At 34.0% G+C, this 16385-nt stretch overlaps 1 protein-coding gene and 1 long non-coding RNA gene across 7 annotated transcripts in view; one reads left to right on the top strand and one right to left on the bottom strand.

Annotated features, from left to right (window-relative positions):
- Positions 1–3830: 3830 nt before the first annotated feature.
- Positions 3831–16385, bottom strand: part of PCDH9 (protocadherin 9) — an 885615-nt gene continuing 873060 nt past the window's right edge. For all 6 annotated transcript variants that reach the window (XM_072782836.1, XM_072782839.1, XM_072782837.1 and 3 more), the window contains one exon: positions 3831–6041. In XM_072782836.1, coding sequence (XP_072638937.1) covers positions 5668–6041 — 374 coding nt within the window. In that variant the 3' untranslated portion in view covers positions 3831–5667. The remainder of the gene's footprint in view (positions 6042–16385) is intronic.
- Positions 4892–15128, top strand: LOC140608038 (uncharacterized). Its single transcript, XR_012009983.1, has 4 exons — positions 4892–5077; positions 5672–5842; positions 7740–7821; positions 14910–15128. It is a non-coding gene; the product is annotated as an uncharacterized lncRNA (long non-coding RNA).

Genomic DNA, 16385 nt, shown 5'->3' with positions numbered 1-16385 from the left:
TCTTTTCTTTTTTAAAAAGATATTGAGAAAGATAAAGAGAGCAGGCATGAACTGAGGAGAGGGGTAGAGGGAGAGGGAGAAGCAGACTCTCCACTGAGCAGGGAGCCCAATGTGGAGCTCTATCCCAGGATCCTGGGATCATGACCTGAGCCAAAGGCAGATACTTAACTGGCACCCAGATGCCCTAAAACAATCTTTTTCTGACTACACTGGGATGAAGCTGAAAATCAATAATAGAAGAACATCTGGAAAACTCATAAATATGTGGGCATTAAACAATACACTCTTAAACAACCAATGCTTCAAAGAAGAAATCATCAGGATAACTAGAAAATACTTATGTTTGAATAAAAATGAAAATACCACATACCAAACTGATGTGATGAAGTAAAGGCAGTGCTGAAAGGGAAACTTATAGTTGTAAACAAGCATGTCTAAAAAGAATAAAGATCTGAGAAAGTATGGCCAGTGAGGTAAGAAGAAATCAAGAGGTTGTAGTATCTAGGAAACTGGGAGAAGAAAATGTTTCCAGAAGGTGGAAGTGTTCCATTATGTGTCTATCAGTAAGAGGTTTGGTGCCCTGTCGCTGAGACCAAACTGTTATATTGATATTGAAATATTTTGGGGAATGTATGGATTTAATGGCGAATGAATATATGGGACCTTAAATCTTTTCATGACATTTTTCTTCAACAAAGCAAAAACACTTCATCTAAAAAATAATATGGACCACAAATGCTTATGTGAATAGTTCCTTAAAAGAATATACAGGCGATGTCGTGAAATATAAAAACACTGTAGTTTAACTAAGAATCACCTAATAATGTATCACAGTACACCTTAATTGTATTAGAGTTCAAGGTGAAGGTTTTTTTTTTATTATAATCGAGTATCATTATTCAGGATGATGTCAATGATTCCATAACTAATGATGAATTTGAAAGTAAAATAAACTCTAGTTAGAAGAGAAGAACCACAAAGATAATGTACAGCATGGTGACTAAAGTTAACAATACTGTATTGCATAATTAAAAGTTGCTAAGAGAGAAAATCTTAAAAGTTCCTGTCTCAAGAAAAACATTAGAATTATGGACAGTGCGGAATGTTAACTAAATTTTTTATGGTGATCATTTTGCAATATATACAAATAGCGAATCATGTTGTATACCTGAAACTAATGTAATATTATATGTCAGTTATACTTCAATAAAAAAATTTTAAGAACAACAAAAATCCAGAAAAGACAGAGTTTGATTTTTTTTTCAGAGTTTGAATTTAAGTGCTACTGTAATGTTATCTGAAAAATCACTGTGGTTGGACATATTTGCAAATATATGAGTTCTATAATAACTGGCATTGAATAAGTCCAATAATAATTGTGTTGTATATATGCTAAAATTATACAATGATAGGACTTTAAAAAGAAAATCTAAGGATAAAAAATGCAAGACTAGTTCAAAAGAGATTTTTACTATAAACCTTCAAGAAAACTGTCATACATTAAGATAACAAAAACATGGACAGAACTCACTTCCATGTGTGGGACACTAAGACTTTCAAGACATAACAAAATAAAATGCCTTGATAGAAGTTGAAAATATAGTCCTTATTTCATGTTTTAAAACAGACAATGGTAGCATCAACACAACAAAAAATTGATATTTTTGGATACTCAATTTATACTTTGAGTGACCTAAAGGTGAATGAAATATTATCATGATAGTCATGTTTTAACAGTATTTATCTTACAAAGATATTTCAAAACTAAGAGGATAAATTTACATTTTCTCATCAGTGCAGAGCCTGGTTGATATTTACTAAAATTTAGAGCAGTAGTTGTGAACAGGAAGGAGGAGTACATAGAGAATTCATTATGTGATCTGTGCCTTTAAGAACATAGGGGGAATCTAAAAGCAATCTCTCCCAAAAGAACCAATGAAGGAGCTTCCTTCAGGGAGAGAAATTCAGCTCTGTTTAAAACAAAGCAGAACAATGAAGCATTTTTAAACTGGCAGCACCACTCCTCCTTCTCATAGTTTGGTTTGCCCTCTTGCAAAGCAACACCCTGGCATCCACATTAGAATTGAAACCGACAAGGCATCCCTTTCATCCCTGGCTGCCAAAACTCCTCACTAATAATAATTAGCCATCCCTGGCTTCCAGCCAAGAGAGTTTAATAAATACTAGAAGGGCTTTGGGGCCTCAGCTGCATTTCTAGTGTTTAGCTAAGGAATGATAGGGGGGAGGAAACACGGCTTTGTGCTGAATGAAATCTGCTGAATAGCATCAGTGCAGCAAAAGGACCACTCAGTTGTCTGTTAATGAATGGCCATTGTTTAAATATATATTTTATGTTGGAGTCCATGTAGAAATGCTCATTCAAATAGGTCATATTCAGCTTTATAAAGTTTGTTTCTATGCCTGCCCTAAAAATGTTAATATATAGCATCATAACATTTGATAATCACTCTAAAAGTCATTATCTTTATACCTTTCACATAGGTGTGCTTTTCTAGGAAATGTAAATGGCTTGAATTTCCACATAAATAATGATTCAAATATTCAGTGTTTACACAATTTAATAATGTGGGTAATACTGAAGGAAGAGTCCTTATGAATGTACTATTTTAAGTACTGGATAAATTCTTCATTTTGGTTTGTGAGATCATCAACCCGAAAATTTCACAGAGCATATAACTGAAAGCCTCAAAAAGAATAGATACTGTAAAAAAGAAAAAAAAAAAAAAAAGAAGAAGAAAGGAAGGAAGGAAGAAAGAAAGAACAGATACTGTTATAGTGTATTTATTCAAAGAAATATGGTATGGAATGGATGGGGAGCTTCTTCCCCATAATTCTAGTTAGTAATCTTTTTTATTTTCTTAAATTTTTTTTATTCGAGTATAGTTCTACTCCATGTGTGGAGGAAAAATATAAGAGAAATTATTTTAATTTCTCTCACCTTTCACTCTGAAAGGCAGTGAGGAATGACTTATCTGATTGGCAAAACCTGAAGAAAGACACCGCTTGCATGAATTTTCTTTTACCTTTTCCAGAATGGCCTGTCTTTAAGACTCATTCATTCTCTGTGTTGTGGGGCTGCACCCCTGCAAAGAAAGGCCAGGGTGCTGTGGGTGTGCCTCAGATAAATGGGTAAGTATGGTTTACTCAGAGGTGAAGGGTTATGGTGCAAGCAAGTATCTTTATCTCCACGTCTCTAACTCCAGAGTCTTCCCATCACTTCAGAAAGCTCTGGAGGAAGTCAGGCCTGCTGCCCTACTCTAAGACCCTAACATGAGTGAAAATTGATCCAGGTGTTTTCTGGAGAATACAAACACACAGCATATGTGTGAGCATGTCTTATTATCCTTGATAGCTTTCTGTACCTATTTTCCTAATCTGAAATGAATATAGATGGAGTTTTAGCCCTTGTTTCAAGGCCTTAGAATAGTCCTCTTCTGCCTTGGCCAACAATAAAATATATGAGAGCTTGTTTCATGCAATTTTACTAAGGAGACTGAAGTCAAGCAGGTAACCTCACTCTAATGCTACCTGCCAGCCTTCTGACTCTGGATTTCACTTTGATGAAACTTGCATGCATCAGGACTAGAAAGTGCACCGGCTTTCTCCATGCATTTCCCTAGAAAATGATTTCATAGGCCATTAGGGGGTTTAACTCTAACTTGAAACCATATTTTCAGGACACAGGTATTAAACTCCTAATAAGTCTGCCTTGATTTCTAATTGGGAGCTGTTTTATCAACATATATTTATCCAACAATTAGAGTAGAAATCATCACTTTGGATGTTGACCAAGAATTAAGACACTACAATCAGGAATTCAGAACATTTATTGCAAGAGCTGAATAATTGTAAATAACGTAGAACTGGCAAAGCGGTAACAAGGATAATTGTTTAGATATTTATTCTGTCAAAGTCATCAAACACCCCTCACAAACCGACAAAAATGTACTGCAATAAGCAATGCACCCCTACCCATTATTTTCCATTATACTGTGGAAAAATGTGAATCGCTATTTACAAAGTAATTTTATTTTTGGTAAGAACAAATTAACTATCAGATTAGCAAACCTTTTTTTTTATTTTTTATTTTATTTTTTTTCTTTTAAACTGATGTTGAACCGTGGCATTAAGATAACTTTCACTTCTTTCAATAAAGACATTTTGTTGCATGCTATTTATTTGTTTAAATCATCTGTCATGCCTTAACAAAAACCTCCTAAGAATGTTCGAATTTGGATTTGTTTGCACGTGCAACTGAGATCTTATTAACATTAGTTGTCACTCTGTTGGTTTGACCTAAGTGACAAGATGCTGGTACCTGCCAGGCATTGACCGACTATGATAACAAACAGTTAAACAGCAATAATTAGAGATTTATCCCTTTATTTCCCCCAACTAGCCTACCTGGAGAATGTTCTGTTACATCATGAAGGCACAACACATTAAATATTTTGTGGCTATGGTCTAACACTTGTGTTACAACAACATTATCGTATATGAGGATCAACACAAACTCTGCCATTTCAACAAAGTTGTAGACACACATTTGCCCAGTTGAAACTATTTTTGAATAGTAATTTTTCTTCAATATATGCTAATTTTGATACATTAGTTTTGTATGAGTGACAAGTACAGGATATTATATTACTTTCTGAAGGATAACACTTTCCCATTACTTTCGCACTTAATGCTACTAATTAAGTGATTTTACTTTCGCCTACTTTGAAAACAAGGATGTCAAGAAAATCGGTTCTGAATTTCCAAGCTTCTGCAGAAGTACTGTTTTTATATAAAGTTTTTGTTTTAGCTTTATTTTTTACAGAATCCTAGCGCCATAAGATGTCACAAAAGAAGCAAGATTCCAGAACCTTTTTTTAAACACAAGTGTTTGAGATCCTTTGAACAACGTGTGTCAAGACAGACTACTAACGCAGAAACACCTCACTAAAAGAAACAACAAAAATAACGACAAAGAGGCAAAGGGGCAAATTAAGAAAAAGGGAAGAAGCAACCAGAAAACACAGAATTATGCTACAACATTTTTTAGGTGAACGTTGTAAGTACACAAAAGTTGTTAATAATAACTTGCTTCTATTTACAAATACTTTAACACTGATTGACTTACAAGTATCCACTAACGTTGTTAACAGCACGATAGGTTTAATGCTTATCTTTTTTAAGTTTCGCTTGAAGTATAATGTCAAGTATAGCAGTCCCAGCACAAATCAAAGACAAAAAGAGCACAAGTTTCTAACTGGATATGTTTGTCAGTCACTCTAATCCATGGAACTTTCTTACTCTCCAAATGCATATTCTATTGTTCATAGCAGCAGTCCAGGGTCAAAAGAAAAATTCAATTAAAAAAAAAAAAAAGGATATTTGCACAATGGAGTGATCTCTGGAGAGTTTAATCAATTCTAGTAAACAAGATCACATGGCTAGTAGAACTATTTTCTCTTTTATGTCATAAAATATTGTATCCTCCATGGTGCTAACACAAAGTTATGGATATCCCTGCTATAAAGGGGCATAGTTATAGAGATCTATTGAATACATAAAGCTCTGACACACACGGTATTAGCATGTCTATTTAGATTAAAGTTATTAGGTCCCAGATAGCCTTTTTTTTTTCTTTGTTTTTTTTTTTTAGAGTTGGTGCTCCTTCGGACTCTCAATGGTACCTCCTGCTTGCTTATAAGACTTCAGATTTGCCAGAGGAATGTCTGTCATGTGGCTGCCATTGTTGAAATGGCCTTCATTGGAGCCATACTGCTTACGGTCATTGAACTGGTTCCTGTTGCTATCTTCTTTCCAGGCTCTGGTAAGGGTGTGCCCATTCACAAGCTTGTCCTTCTTGACCCATTCTTTCTGGGGTGCAAAGGTTGAGAGAGGAGATTTAGGGTGTTGATATGGACCCAAGCCAGGAGGCATCCAGCAATTATCAGAGTGACCCAAAACCAAGCACTCTTGAGTGCACATCTCTGTAGCTTCAGCTAATCCTCGGGGACCCAAAGGCCCATCTACAGAGGGCAAGAGACAGAAAGAATAAGAGAAGAAAGTGGTTAGAATTTTAATGTAAAATTGTCTCCTTAGAGAAAAAGTGCATTGGTGAAAAGTATAAGTTAAGCAACTCAAAGAATTCAAATTCTTTTAAGAATAACAGAAGGAATCAAATTCTTCATTGAAGAATTCTCTTTCCTTATGCCTTCGTATACACCTAGAAACAGACACGAGTAAACAGATATACCATACCCACTTTGTATCATTTCTGATCACTCTTTGTATGGCATATGTATAGTTCCAATTTATCTTCTAATCTTCGATAAAAAGCTCTTATTTATGAGAAATTATGAAAAATAGAAAGAATTTATTCTTTATGTGATGTTGAAAAAGGTGTAAATGTACAACTCCATAAAAAACAAAATGCAAAAGTATTACTTGAAATATAATATTAAAAATAAGTACTCTAAATGGTCATATAAAATATCATTTTCCACATAAACATTAATTTTATATGAAATTACCTGGAAATAATTGGGCAATATTTTTAAAAATCAAAAATAATTTAAGGAATATTTTAATTAGCTTGTATGTCACTAAAAGAACACCTGGTCTGCTGTAAGCATTCTGAAATCCAAGTAAATAGACAGTCATTTGCATCCAAAGACAGCATTTGGTTCCTTCCAAGCTTAGACCATTTTCTATATGTCTAAGTGTATTAAATAACCCAGATTTCACTAGAGTGAAAGTCTAGGTAAGTTGTAAATTGGATCTCATGGAATCTAATATTCAGGGGGAAAAAAGTCATCATAGACATATATCTATTAACTGGAGTTTTTTTTTTTTTTAGTTTGTTTATACTAGCAGGCCATCTAGAACATATATTTTAACCAGGAGTTCAAAAGTTAACCCTTTTCTGATTATATAAAAAAGGAAATTAGCCTTTTACTGAAAAACAACAGCCAGATGATTTGGGAAAAAATTGTTTTGTTTAGTTCTTTTCTCCTTGATTCAACAATCAAGCCATAAGTGATAGGCTGGAAATTAGGAATTGATTTTACAAATGAGGTTAAGTGGATAAGCAAGAATGGCTGAGGTGTAGAACATTTTAAAAATAGAGAGTGATCAGGGTAAAATGTAGAAGAAAATAAGAAAACATATCTGTAGGTTTGCCTCATCAAGGCTAAAATACCAAACAACTGGAATGCGTGTCTTTGCTAAAACCCAAGTTAGCACTACTCACATTTTTAAGGGCCCAATAATCATGGTATTTTAACATGAACATCTATTCATCTTACTAATTGTCCAGTTATTCTTTGCATATGGAAAAACACGTATCAAAATAGGTAAAAGTTGAAGGTAAATACCTGAGACTCCAAAACACAAGCAACATCTCAATGGACACCAGATGTAAAAGCAATATGGCTAAAATGTACTGTTTCCTACAAACTCAAATTTTCGTCATTTTAAAAATCTAAACTCTTCTTGTTAGAATAACCTCAAAATTCCTTCTCATGTGACCTGTATTCACATCCTCTCAAAAGCAAACAGTTTTATTTTGTTTAAACACACGTTCATTATTCAATACTATTTCTCTCACAAATCTCCAATGATTACTACATTCCTAGTATATTTAATTTGTATTTCTCTATAAGCCTTTCTTTGCCCTTCGAATTCTGCCCATGTTTCAAAAGTTCAAACTAATTTCTCCCTTTTAGGTTCACCTTGGTGTACTCCCTGACTCCGTGGCCACTAACACATTTCGCTTAAACCAATCCATGCTCTACATTGAGATCACAGGTAAATGTTTTTTGCCTCTCCTGTTTTCATTTAATTTATTCTTTCAAAGTCAGCTTGCTTCCCAAGTACCACAGCTAACTTCCATAACTATACCAGTTCATAGCTCATATGTACCTTAAAGATTTCTACAGATCTCCTTTCATTGATGAATGACAAATTTCCTAACAGAGATCCTTCAAATCTTGCCTTAACGATACTTTTGTCCTTTGAGTAAGGTTTTGTACATTCATGAGGATCATCTTATTTTTGTTTTATCCCAACTATATTTAAAATCCATTAATGGAAAAAAATGACTTCTCAAGTCTTCTGATTCCTCATAGTGCTAAGCAATAGTGATGATCTATGAACAATGTTAATTGTTAATTAAAAATTTATGAGGTTGAAAATGTTCTGAGGAATAATTAAAAATATCCTCTGCTTAAAGGCAGACCCTAAGTAATTATAATAGAAGATGCTGATTTCACAAACATCACACCAAAAGCTTCAATAACACATCTTTTTGTCTAGCAATACTTTGTGACAGATAATAAATGAATTATTTAACTTCTCTGTTAAGTATATTCACTCCTTTCAAGACATCAATGGAGATAAAGTAATTGCCAATCTGATGTGTAATCTAGCTGAGGCTTTTTCACCCTTTTATTTATACTTTTCTAGAACCATTAAGTTTTTTTGTTGTTGTTGTTGATACCTCCAAAGGAAAACAAATAATCGGCTACCTTAAAAATATCAATAGAAGCAAGTTTTTATTGAATACATAAAGAAGGGGCGGCCCCGGTGGTACAGTGGTGTATCAAGTCCTACGTCAGGCTCCTGCATGGAGCCTGCTTCTCCCTCTGCCTGTGTCTCTGCCTCTCTCTCTCTCTCTGTCTCTCATGAATAAATAAATAAAAATCTTTAAAAAGAAAAAAGAATACATAAAGAAGGGATAATATGCTAGATTATTTTTTTATTTTGTTTTAGATTTTGTTTATTCATGAGAGACACAGAGAGAGAGAGGCAGAGACATAGGCAGAGGGAGAAGCAGGCTCCTCTCGGGGAGCTTGATGGGGTACTCAATACCAGACCCCAGGATCATGCCCTGAACGGAAGGTAGAGGCTCAACCACTGAGCCACCCAGGCTTCCCTGCAAGATTATTTTAAAAATAACTTTATTCAACATTCATTGCCCTCTCATCAAATTAAGAATATTATCCAGAGATTAAGAAAGTGTGTGTGTGTGTGTGTGTGTGTGTGTGTTGTGTGTGAGTATACATGAACCCTAAGTCTTCATCAATGAGTGACACATTTTAACAAATAGTGTATGTAGTTTTTTCAGAACTGGTAACATTTATTTATTCCATAAATATTTACTGAACATGTACTATATGCTGACACTGTACCAGCAGTGAACAAAATTCATGTCAACATGTTCTCATATAGTTTTCAGCTTATGTTGGGAAACAATTATTTTAAAAGCAGTGAACAAAGAAGAAAGAAAAAAATGGCCTTAGGAATGAATAGGTGTCATTACCAGTTAACTGATTTAGGAAGGCTTGTCTCTTTACAAGGTGAGATGGACTTTGTTCCCTGTTTTATCATTTTTACCTTTTTCTGAAAGTTCCTCTTACAGATAATTGACAATTGAAGACATTTACAGTCAAAATTTATGTGTACTCTATAAAATCTTTGACTAGTAAAAAAAAAAGTTTCTTTCCATTGAATATTTATCGCTCTTCGAGAATTGTACTTATGATTTATTCTTATAAATAAATTTGAAGGCTTTAGATAAAATGTATAAATAGATTCATAGACATTTTGTTGATTCTTAGGTAAGTCTTTCAGTACCTGATTGTTGTTTAAGATTTAAAGATCCACCACTGAGTGGAACACAATACAACATTCAGATGAAAGACTAAAGTTTTTGTTATTTATAGCTCTAAACGGGTTTATGTGTGGCAAATAGGGTGGGATGTATTAGTTTCCTGGTTCTCCATGGATTGACTAATTTGAGTAATTTCTTAAATTCTAATGCATCAAGGCTGTCCCAGGTAATCTGGTACCTGACCCCAGGGGCAATTAGAGAGGGTGCATGATGACCTAGGAGTGTGAGAACTCTAGAGGGGAAGTAGTGTGTGGTTTCGGTTTATTCAAGAAGTGGAGCTGATCAAGTTCTGGCCACTGCCTCAGAACTGAGTGAAGACAGCATTAAAGAAAAAACAAACAAAACAAAACTATATTGTATCAGTTTCCTTGTGTGCTTGAACTGCACTGTTGGAAAATATAATTTGCTTTATGCTTTGTTAAGTTTTTATTTTAGGGCATGACATCAAATGGGAAATTTTTTTCTTTTCTTTCTTTTCTTTCTTTCTTTTTTCTTTTTTTTCTTTTCTTTTTTTTTTTTTTTTTTTTTTTTTAATTTGGGCCCTTATATAATCACCAGCAGTTGCCCTGATAGGAAAAAACAAAAACCAAAAACAACAACAAAAAAAACATGAGTTTTATTTGGAGAAATAGCAATGCTTCCAAGTTGTCATGAAATGATAAGAAAGAAAAAAAGCAAACACTTTATTTTAAAAAGTCCTGACAGTCCCTGTTCTTTAGAAGTTTATAATAGGAAGCATGCTAAACACGGAAGAGTTTCTAATTCATTTCCTTCATTTTTAGAAACAATGACTGAAATGTTTTATACTTTTTGAAAGGAGAAAAATCTTCTTTATTAAGCACTGATATTGAATATTATCATTTTCTTTCTTTTTTTAAGATTTTTTTTTTAGATTTTATTTATTTATTCATAGACACACACACACACAGAGAGAGAGAGAGAGAGAGAGAGAGAGAGAGAGATGCAGAGACACAGGCAGAGGGAGAAGCAGGCTCCATGCAGGAGCCTAACGTGGGACTCGACCCCGGGTCTCCGGGATCATGCCCTGGACTGAAGGCAGCGCTAAACCGCTGAGCCACCCAAGTTGCCCCTGAATATTATCATTTTCTATAATACAATTAAAAATAATTTATAATTCTCCATCAAATATATAGCATTTAAAATATTAGGAAATTTTTGCTAATATAGCAAAAAGTATATTCACTAAAATATCGCTCTTTATCTTTGACCATGATTATTTTTAATATTATCACTATAAGTAATTATCTTAATTGCTGACATTAATTATATTTATTTTTCATTCATAAGTTCCCTAAAATAATGTTTACTGACTATCATATAGCACATGTTTTAGACACTGTGCTGGATTCCTAATAAATGCCTTAAGATTTTTACATGTGTGTGTCTGTGCACGAACATGTTTTCTCTGTTTCTCCATATTTTTATTTATTTTCTTGTTTTACTTGTGCTACATTATATAATATCTATTTTGGACTCAAGTCAGGATTCCAAACTGCTTATTACTACTTTGTACAATTTTGGCATTACGCAATGTGCTTCCTTTCTCTTCAAAATAATTAAAATCTACCATCATGGTTTTTCTAATACTGAAACATTTATTGACTTTAAAAAAAGAACCTAAATTATTTGTTCCCTTTCAAAATCTTCAATCCACGAGTTTGGTTATCATTCCAGGTTTTTAAATGTATAAAGACACAAAGGCCGATAAAACCGTACAAGCCATCTGTCTCTACATTTAAATGTTGAAAGCAAATACAAAAGCACATAGCCAAAAGCTTGAAGGTTGTCTCAGTTAATATTTATATCAGGTGTCAATGTATTTCCCTCTCCACCTTTGTACAGCTCACCTTCTCACTCAAAATCCAACAAAATACTTTTTCTATGGTTAGGCGTCAACAGCTGTCAGAGAGCTGTTTGAATTGCTGACTTTTAAAGACGTGAGTTTAAAATGTGAAACTATCCAAGTTAATGGATCTCCAGCTATACTTAAATGGTAGGATAGTTGAATGGGTCTTGATCTCATTTTATTATAGCCAGAAGCAGAACTGTTACTTCATTGATTAACTCACTGCTGTAATTAGCAAGTACCTTATGGCCTGTCTTCCCTGTACTTTTCAACCTGATGACTTGAAACTTTTTAATTCCAAAGCTTGAAACTGATATTTAAAAAAAAAAAATCACGAGACCTTTCATATTTCTGGTTAGGTTTCATGCTATATGAAGATTTGGCCTTTTATGTGAAAGAATTTTCTTTAGAATTTTTACTGTTGGGTAAAATAGGATTAAACAGACTGCCAGAATTGAATTGCAAAAGAGATAAGTCATTTTTATATCATTTGGGATCAAACTCATCCCATCTCACTCAATTTTTCATTTTGTTCAATTTTTATTATAGAAAAATACCTCTTCCATGCAGAACACATTTGATTTTCATGTTATAATGGCCTTTTTTTGTGGTAAGAACATATATCACTATTTTTATGCAAAACATTTGTTCTTAAGTTCCAATTTTGCTGATTTCCCCAAGATTTTACAAAAGCAGGAATGTAGTATTCAGAGTCCTGCATCACTAAACACCTTATTGTGAAGGACGCATCCACAGATTTGGATTTGCTGAAGCAGTTATCCAGATCTCTAGGCACAGTGATGATATTTCTTTACTTGTTTTAAAGGAATTTCCATTTTATGTAAGCTCCTATAATTTTGCTTTGCACTTGCTGTTATTAATATACTGACAAAAATCTTACTTTTCATACCTGCTCCTTGCCTTAATTTTCCCGTAATAAAATTTCAGGGCAACAAATATTCTCATCCAACCACATTTGAAGTTAATTTTAGCATCTCTAAGAGAAGACCAATACAAAAATATTAGTATTTTTTACAAGCTCATTTTCACCATATTTCTATTCTTTTTTTTTTTTTTTTTTTTTTTTGAGGCAAAGTGTAACAGCCTAACAATTTCCTATCATTCTTGTGGCTTACTTTGAGTGGAAAGCTAAAGCTAAATGCTTATGTAAATATGGAGGGACCTGAAAAAATGTCAGATAAATTAATTTGCTAGGCACCTCTCCTATCTATTATTCCATCATCACTTACTATATTCATTGAAGAGCTGCTGTTAAAAAATCAATTAATTTGGTTCCAATCTAAATATGGTAATAGTTAATTTCAAATGTGAAAGCTGGCATGACAAAACAGAGGAAATTGTTCAGCATTGCCCACATTCCCTTTTGATACTTCTACTTCAGATCACATTACACAATGCCAAATCAAATTTTTAACTCAATGTCATGTGGGAATAAATATCAGTTATTACTCTGCTCTTATACAGAAAAACAATCAAACGGTATAATAAATTCCATTACCATGAACTGAGGTTGGTATATGACATAGTATGGCATAGTTATGTGGGCAATCTAAAGCCAAAAACAGATCTGGCAAATTTGAGTATACTTATGGGAAAAATATTTTTCATTCATCCACTCAACAGGTTTTGTTTGCTCTCATGTTGGTTTCAAAAGACGGAATATCTAAAATCAGAACCAGTTTGGAAATCTCAGGTCACATGCTCATCATCAATAGCTAAGTTAAACAGAAACAGATTTGAAACCACAGTAAAACAGTGAATTAATATGGATGTTGTGAAAGTAATTTTAGATTCTTAAGAGATTTTAGCTCCTAGTTTCTCATCTATAAATTGAAAGTAGGAGACTAGATTTTGATGAATGATCTCTACCATTTTCATATTCCCTTATCAAAAACCACTGTGGTTTGCCATAGATAATCGAACTTTTCAGTGTTATTTTCATTTTAATATGAAGCCCCAGATTAGAGCAAAGGAATTGTAAATCAATTTTTTCTATAGATTATTGTATTATTTAGGTCATATTTAGGTTTTTGAACATAAAATTGTATTTAGAACAAATATTTAGATTTCTAAAACTAAGTAAAAACCTAATTATTTAGGCAGAGCTTTAACTTATAGTTCAGATTTAAACCCTACATTATGAATGCACCTACAGTCACCTTGACAAGCAAATGCAAAAAACCCACACCAGCAGGATTTGACAAAACCTTTGGTTAACAAGTAAACAAGGATTAAATGTTTTACACATTCCTCATACAGATTTTTTTCCTTGGTCACAGATGAAAAGTCAACATTTGCAGATGGAGACAGTCCAAATACAATAACACATGGCCAGCCCAAGCAGCAGATTCTCTGCGGGAGAGGATATTGCTATTTGGACAGACTTTATAGCTCACAAAGAATGGAAAGCACTCTCTATAAATCTTTAGCTTTCTTCTGCATGAAATAAATATCAGCTGCCTTTTTCTCACCTGCAAAAGCTAACTGCTGAAAAGAAAATTATCTTTGATAATTTTACTTATTAGCCATTATTAGTATTTGATGTTGCAATCAGTTGAATGGTAAACGTCTAAGGTTATTGATTATTTAAATTAACTACCAAATTTTGACCAAGCTGCATGATATGAAACACCTTATTTACATTATTACAGATCATACTTTCTTTATAGTTTACCATTTCTTTTGATTATATTTAATATCTTTTATTAAGTACTCATTCACATATCGAAATTTCCTGATTTATTCTCAATTACTTGTGATTTGCATTGTGTCTCAAAAGAACGTAGTAAATCTTATTTGATGTGCAACACATTTTAAGGAGCCAATCTAAAGTGTTAAGAAATGAAGTATTTACAGATTAATTTCAGGCTGAGATCCAATTTAAAAATGAAGAAGCAATCTATGTAATCTTCTGTCCTCTTCAAAGAGTTCTCAGTTGCTTATCTAAAACTAGGCCGGTAGTACAAAATATTGTGTGGTAATTTGCCTTTACACAATCTCCACTGGTTTTCATATTTCAGAACGAGGATGGGGAAAAAGAACTTTCATTTGCACAGTGGACTCTGTGATGACCTTCATCTTGGACACTGATAACTGCAGGCTTGTTCCTCCCCTAGTCTGAGCTAGAGATTTTTCTCCTGGTCTTCAAAGGGCATAGACTGGTCCCATTTAAGCATTCAGAAATTTGGACGAAATCTATGTTAAATTATTAAGAATTTAAAGACTTTATATATTGTAAAACATGTCTGAGATATTATTTTACTACTTTTATTTTTCTTTTTAAAAGTTTATTTATTTATTTATTTATTTATTTATTTATTTATTTATTCATTTGAGAGAGAGAGAGTGAGTGCGCGCGATCGCACAACAGTGGGGAGCAGCAGAGGGAGAGGGAGAAGCAGACTCCACAACGAGCAAGAAGCCCAATGTGGGGCTCCATCCCAGGACCCTGAGCTGACAACCTGAGCCCAAAGGCAAACACTTAACCAACTGAACCACCCAGGCACACCTGAAAGATTATTTTTAAATGAAATAAAACATCCATTATATGGTGTATGTGATCTGTAGGTGTGTGTGTGTGTGTGTGTGTGTGAGTGTGTGTGTGTCTGTTTGCACCTGATTGTCTTTTTATAACTTTGAAATCATGTAGCACTGATCAGTGCTTCTCAAATGTTACTGTGCATATGAACCACCTGTAGAAATCATTAAAATGAGAACTCTTAAAAAAATTTTAAAAAATGAGAACTCTTGCTCAGTAAATCTGGGGTCTTCTGTCCCCTAATTTCTAGCAACCTCACAAAGAATGCTGCTGTAGTCAAGGACCTCACTTCGAGATGCAAGGACACTGAGGACTTACCTATCTCCATTCTGTCCTGGTCCAGAGATCTAAACAACTAAAGCTCTCAAACTCTTACATGTATCAGAGTGAGCTGGAGGGCTTTTTAATGCATATATTGCTTGACCCCATCCAGGAATTCTGATTTGGTAGGTTTGGGGAGAAGCTCCCAAATTTTCAATTTTAACAAATTCCCTGGTGCTGTCACTTTTTCCTGATTTCTCTAGTCCATCACTAGTCTCTCTGTTTCAGTTCCCTTGGATGGCATCTCATCCTTTTCCAGATCTCTAAATGTTGCATTGCTCAGTACTCTTCATCTTGACTCTCTCCAGGTGATCTCCCATAATTATGTACTGGTGGTTCTCCAATTTATATTCCCAGCCCCATATTGTTCTCCTGGGGCCATGTCAGTATATCTGACTGCTCCTCAGCATCATTTGAATTTCTAATTGGCAGTTCCAAGTAATGTCATTCTTCCTATTTTTCCTTTTTCCAAACCTGTTATTCTCCTTACATTTACCATTCTTGTATATGGCACATTTCTTGATCAATTCAGACAAAAAAGAAAATAAAAAGGAGTAAGTCTTGGCACCTGTTAGATATCTAAAATGTCTCTCTCCTCAGTGTGCTCTAACCTAGTTCCTGGGATCACGAATATGCTAAGATATCACACAAGTGATTGTGTTAAATTATATGGCTACTATGTACTAAAGGTTTCTGTCCTCCCCCAGTTCATATACTGAACCCCTGACACTTGGTGTGGTAGTATTTAGGAGTGAGAACTTTAGGATTAGATGAGGCATACTGGTGGAAAACTCAATGATGGGATTAGTCTCCTTATAAAGAAGAGACAAGAAAGCTAGCTCCCTCAATCACAATTGCCCTCCTTCTTTCCTCCCCTCTTCTCAGCCATGTGAGGATATAGCAATAAGGGTGTTGTCTAAACCAGGAAGAGGGATTTCAACAGACATCAATAT

The sequence above is a fragment of the Canis lupus genome, chromosome 17, assembly GCF_048164855.1.
Source record: "Canis lupus baileyi chromosome 17, mCanLup2.hap1, whole genome shotgun sequence".
In the NCBI taxonomy this organism is placed as follows: Eukaryota; Metazoa; Chordata; class Mammalia; order Carnivora; family Canidae; genus Canis; species Canis lupus.
Note: the sequence above shows the minus strand (reverse complement) of the source record. Positions and strands in the feature narration are given on the sequence as shown.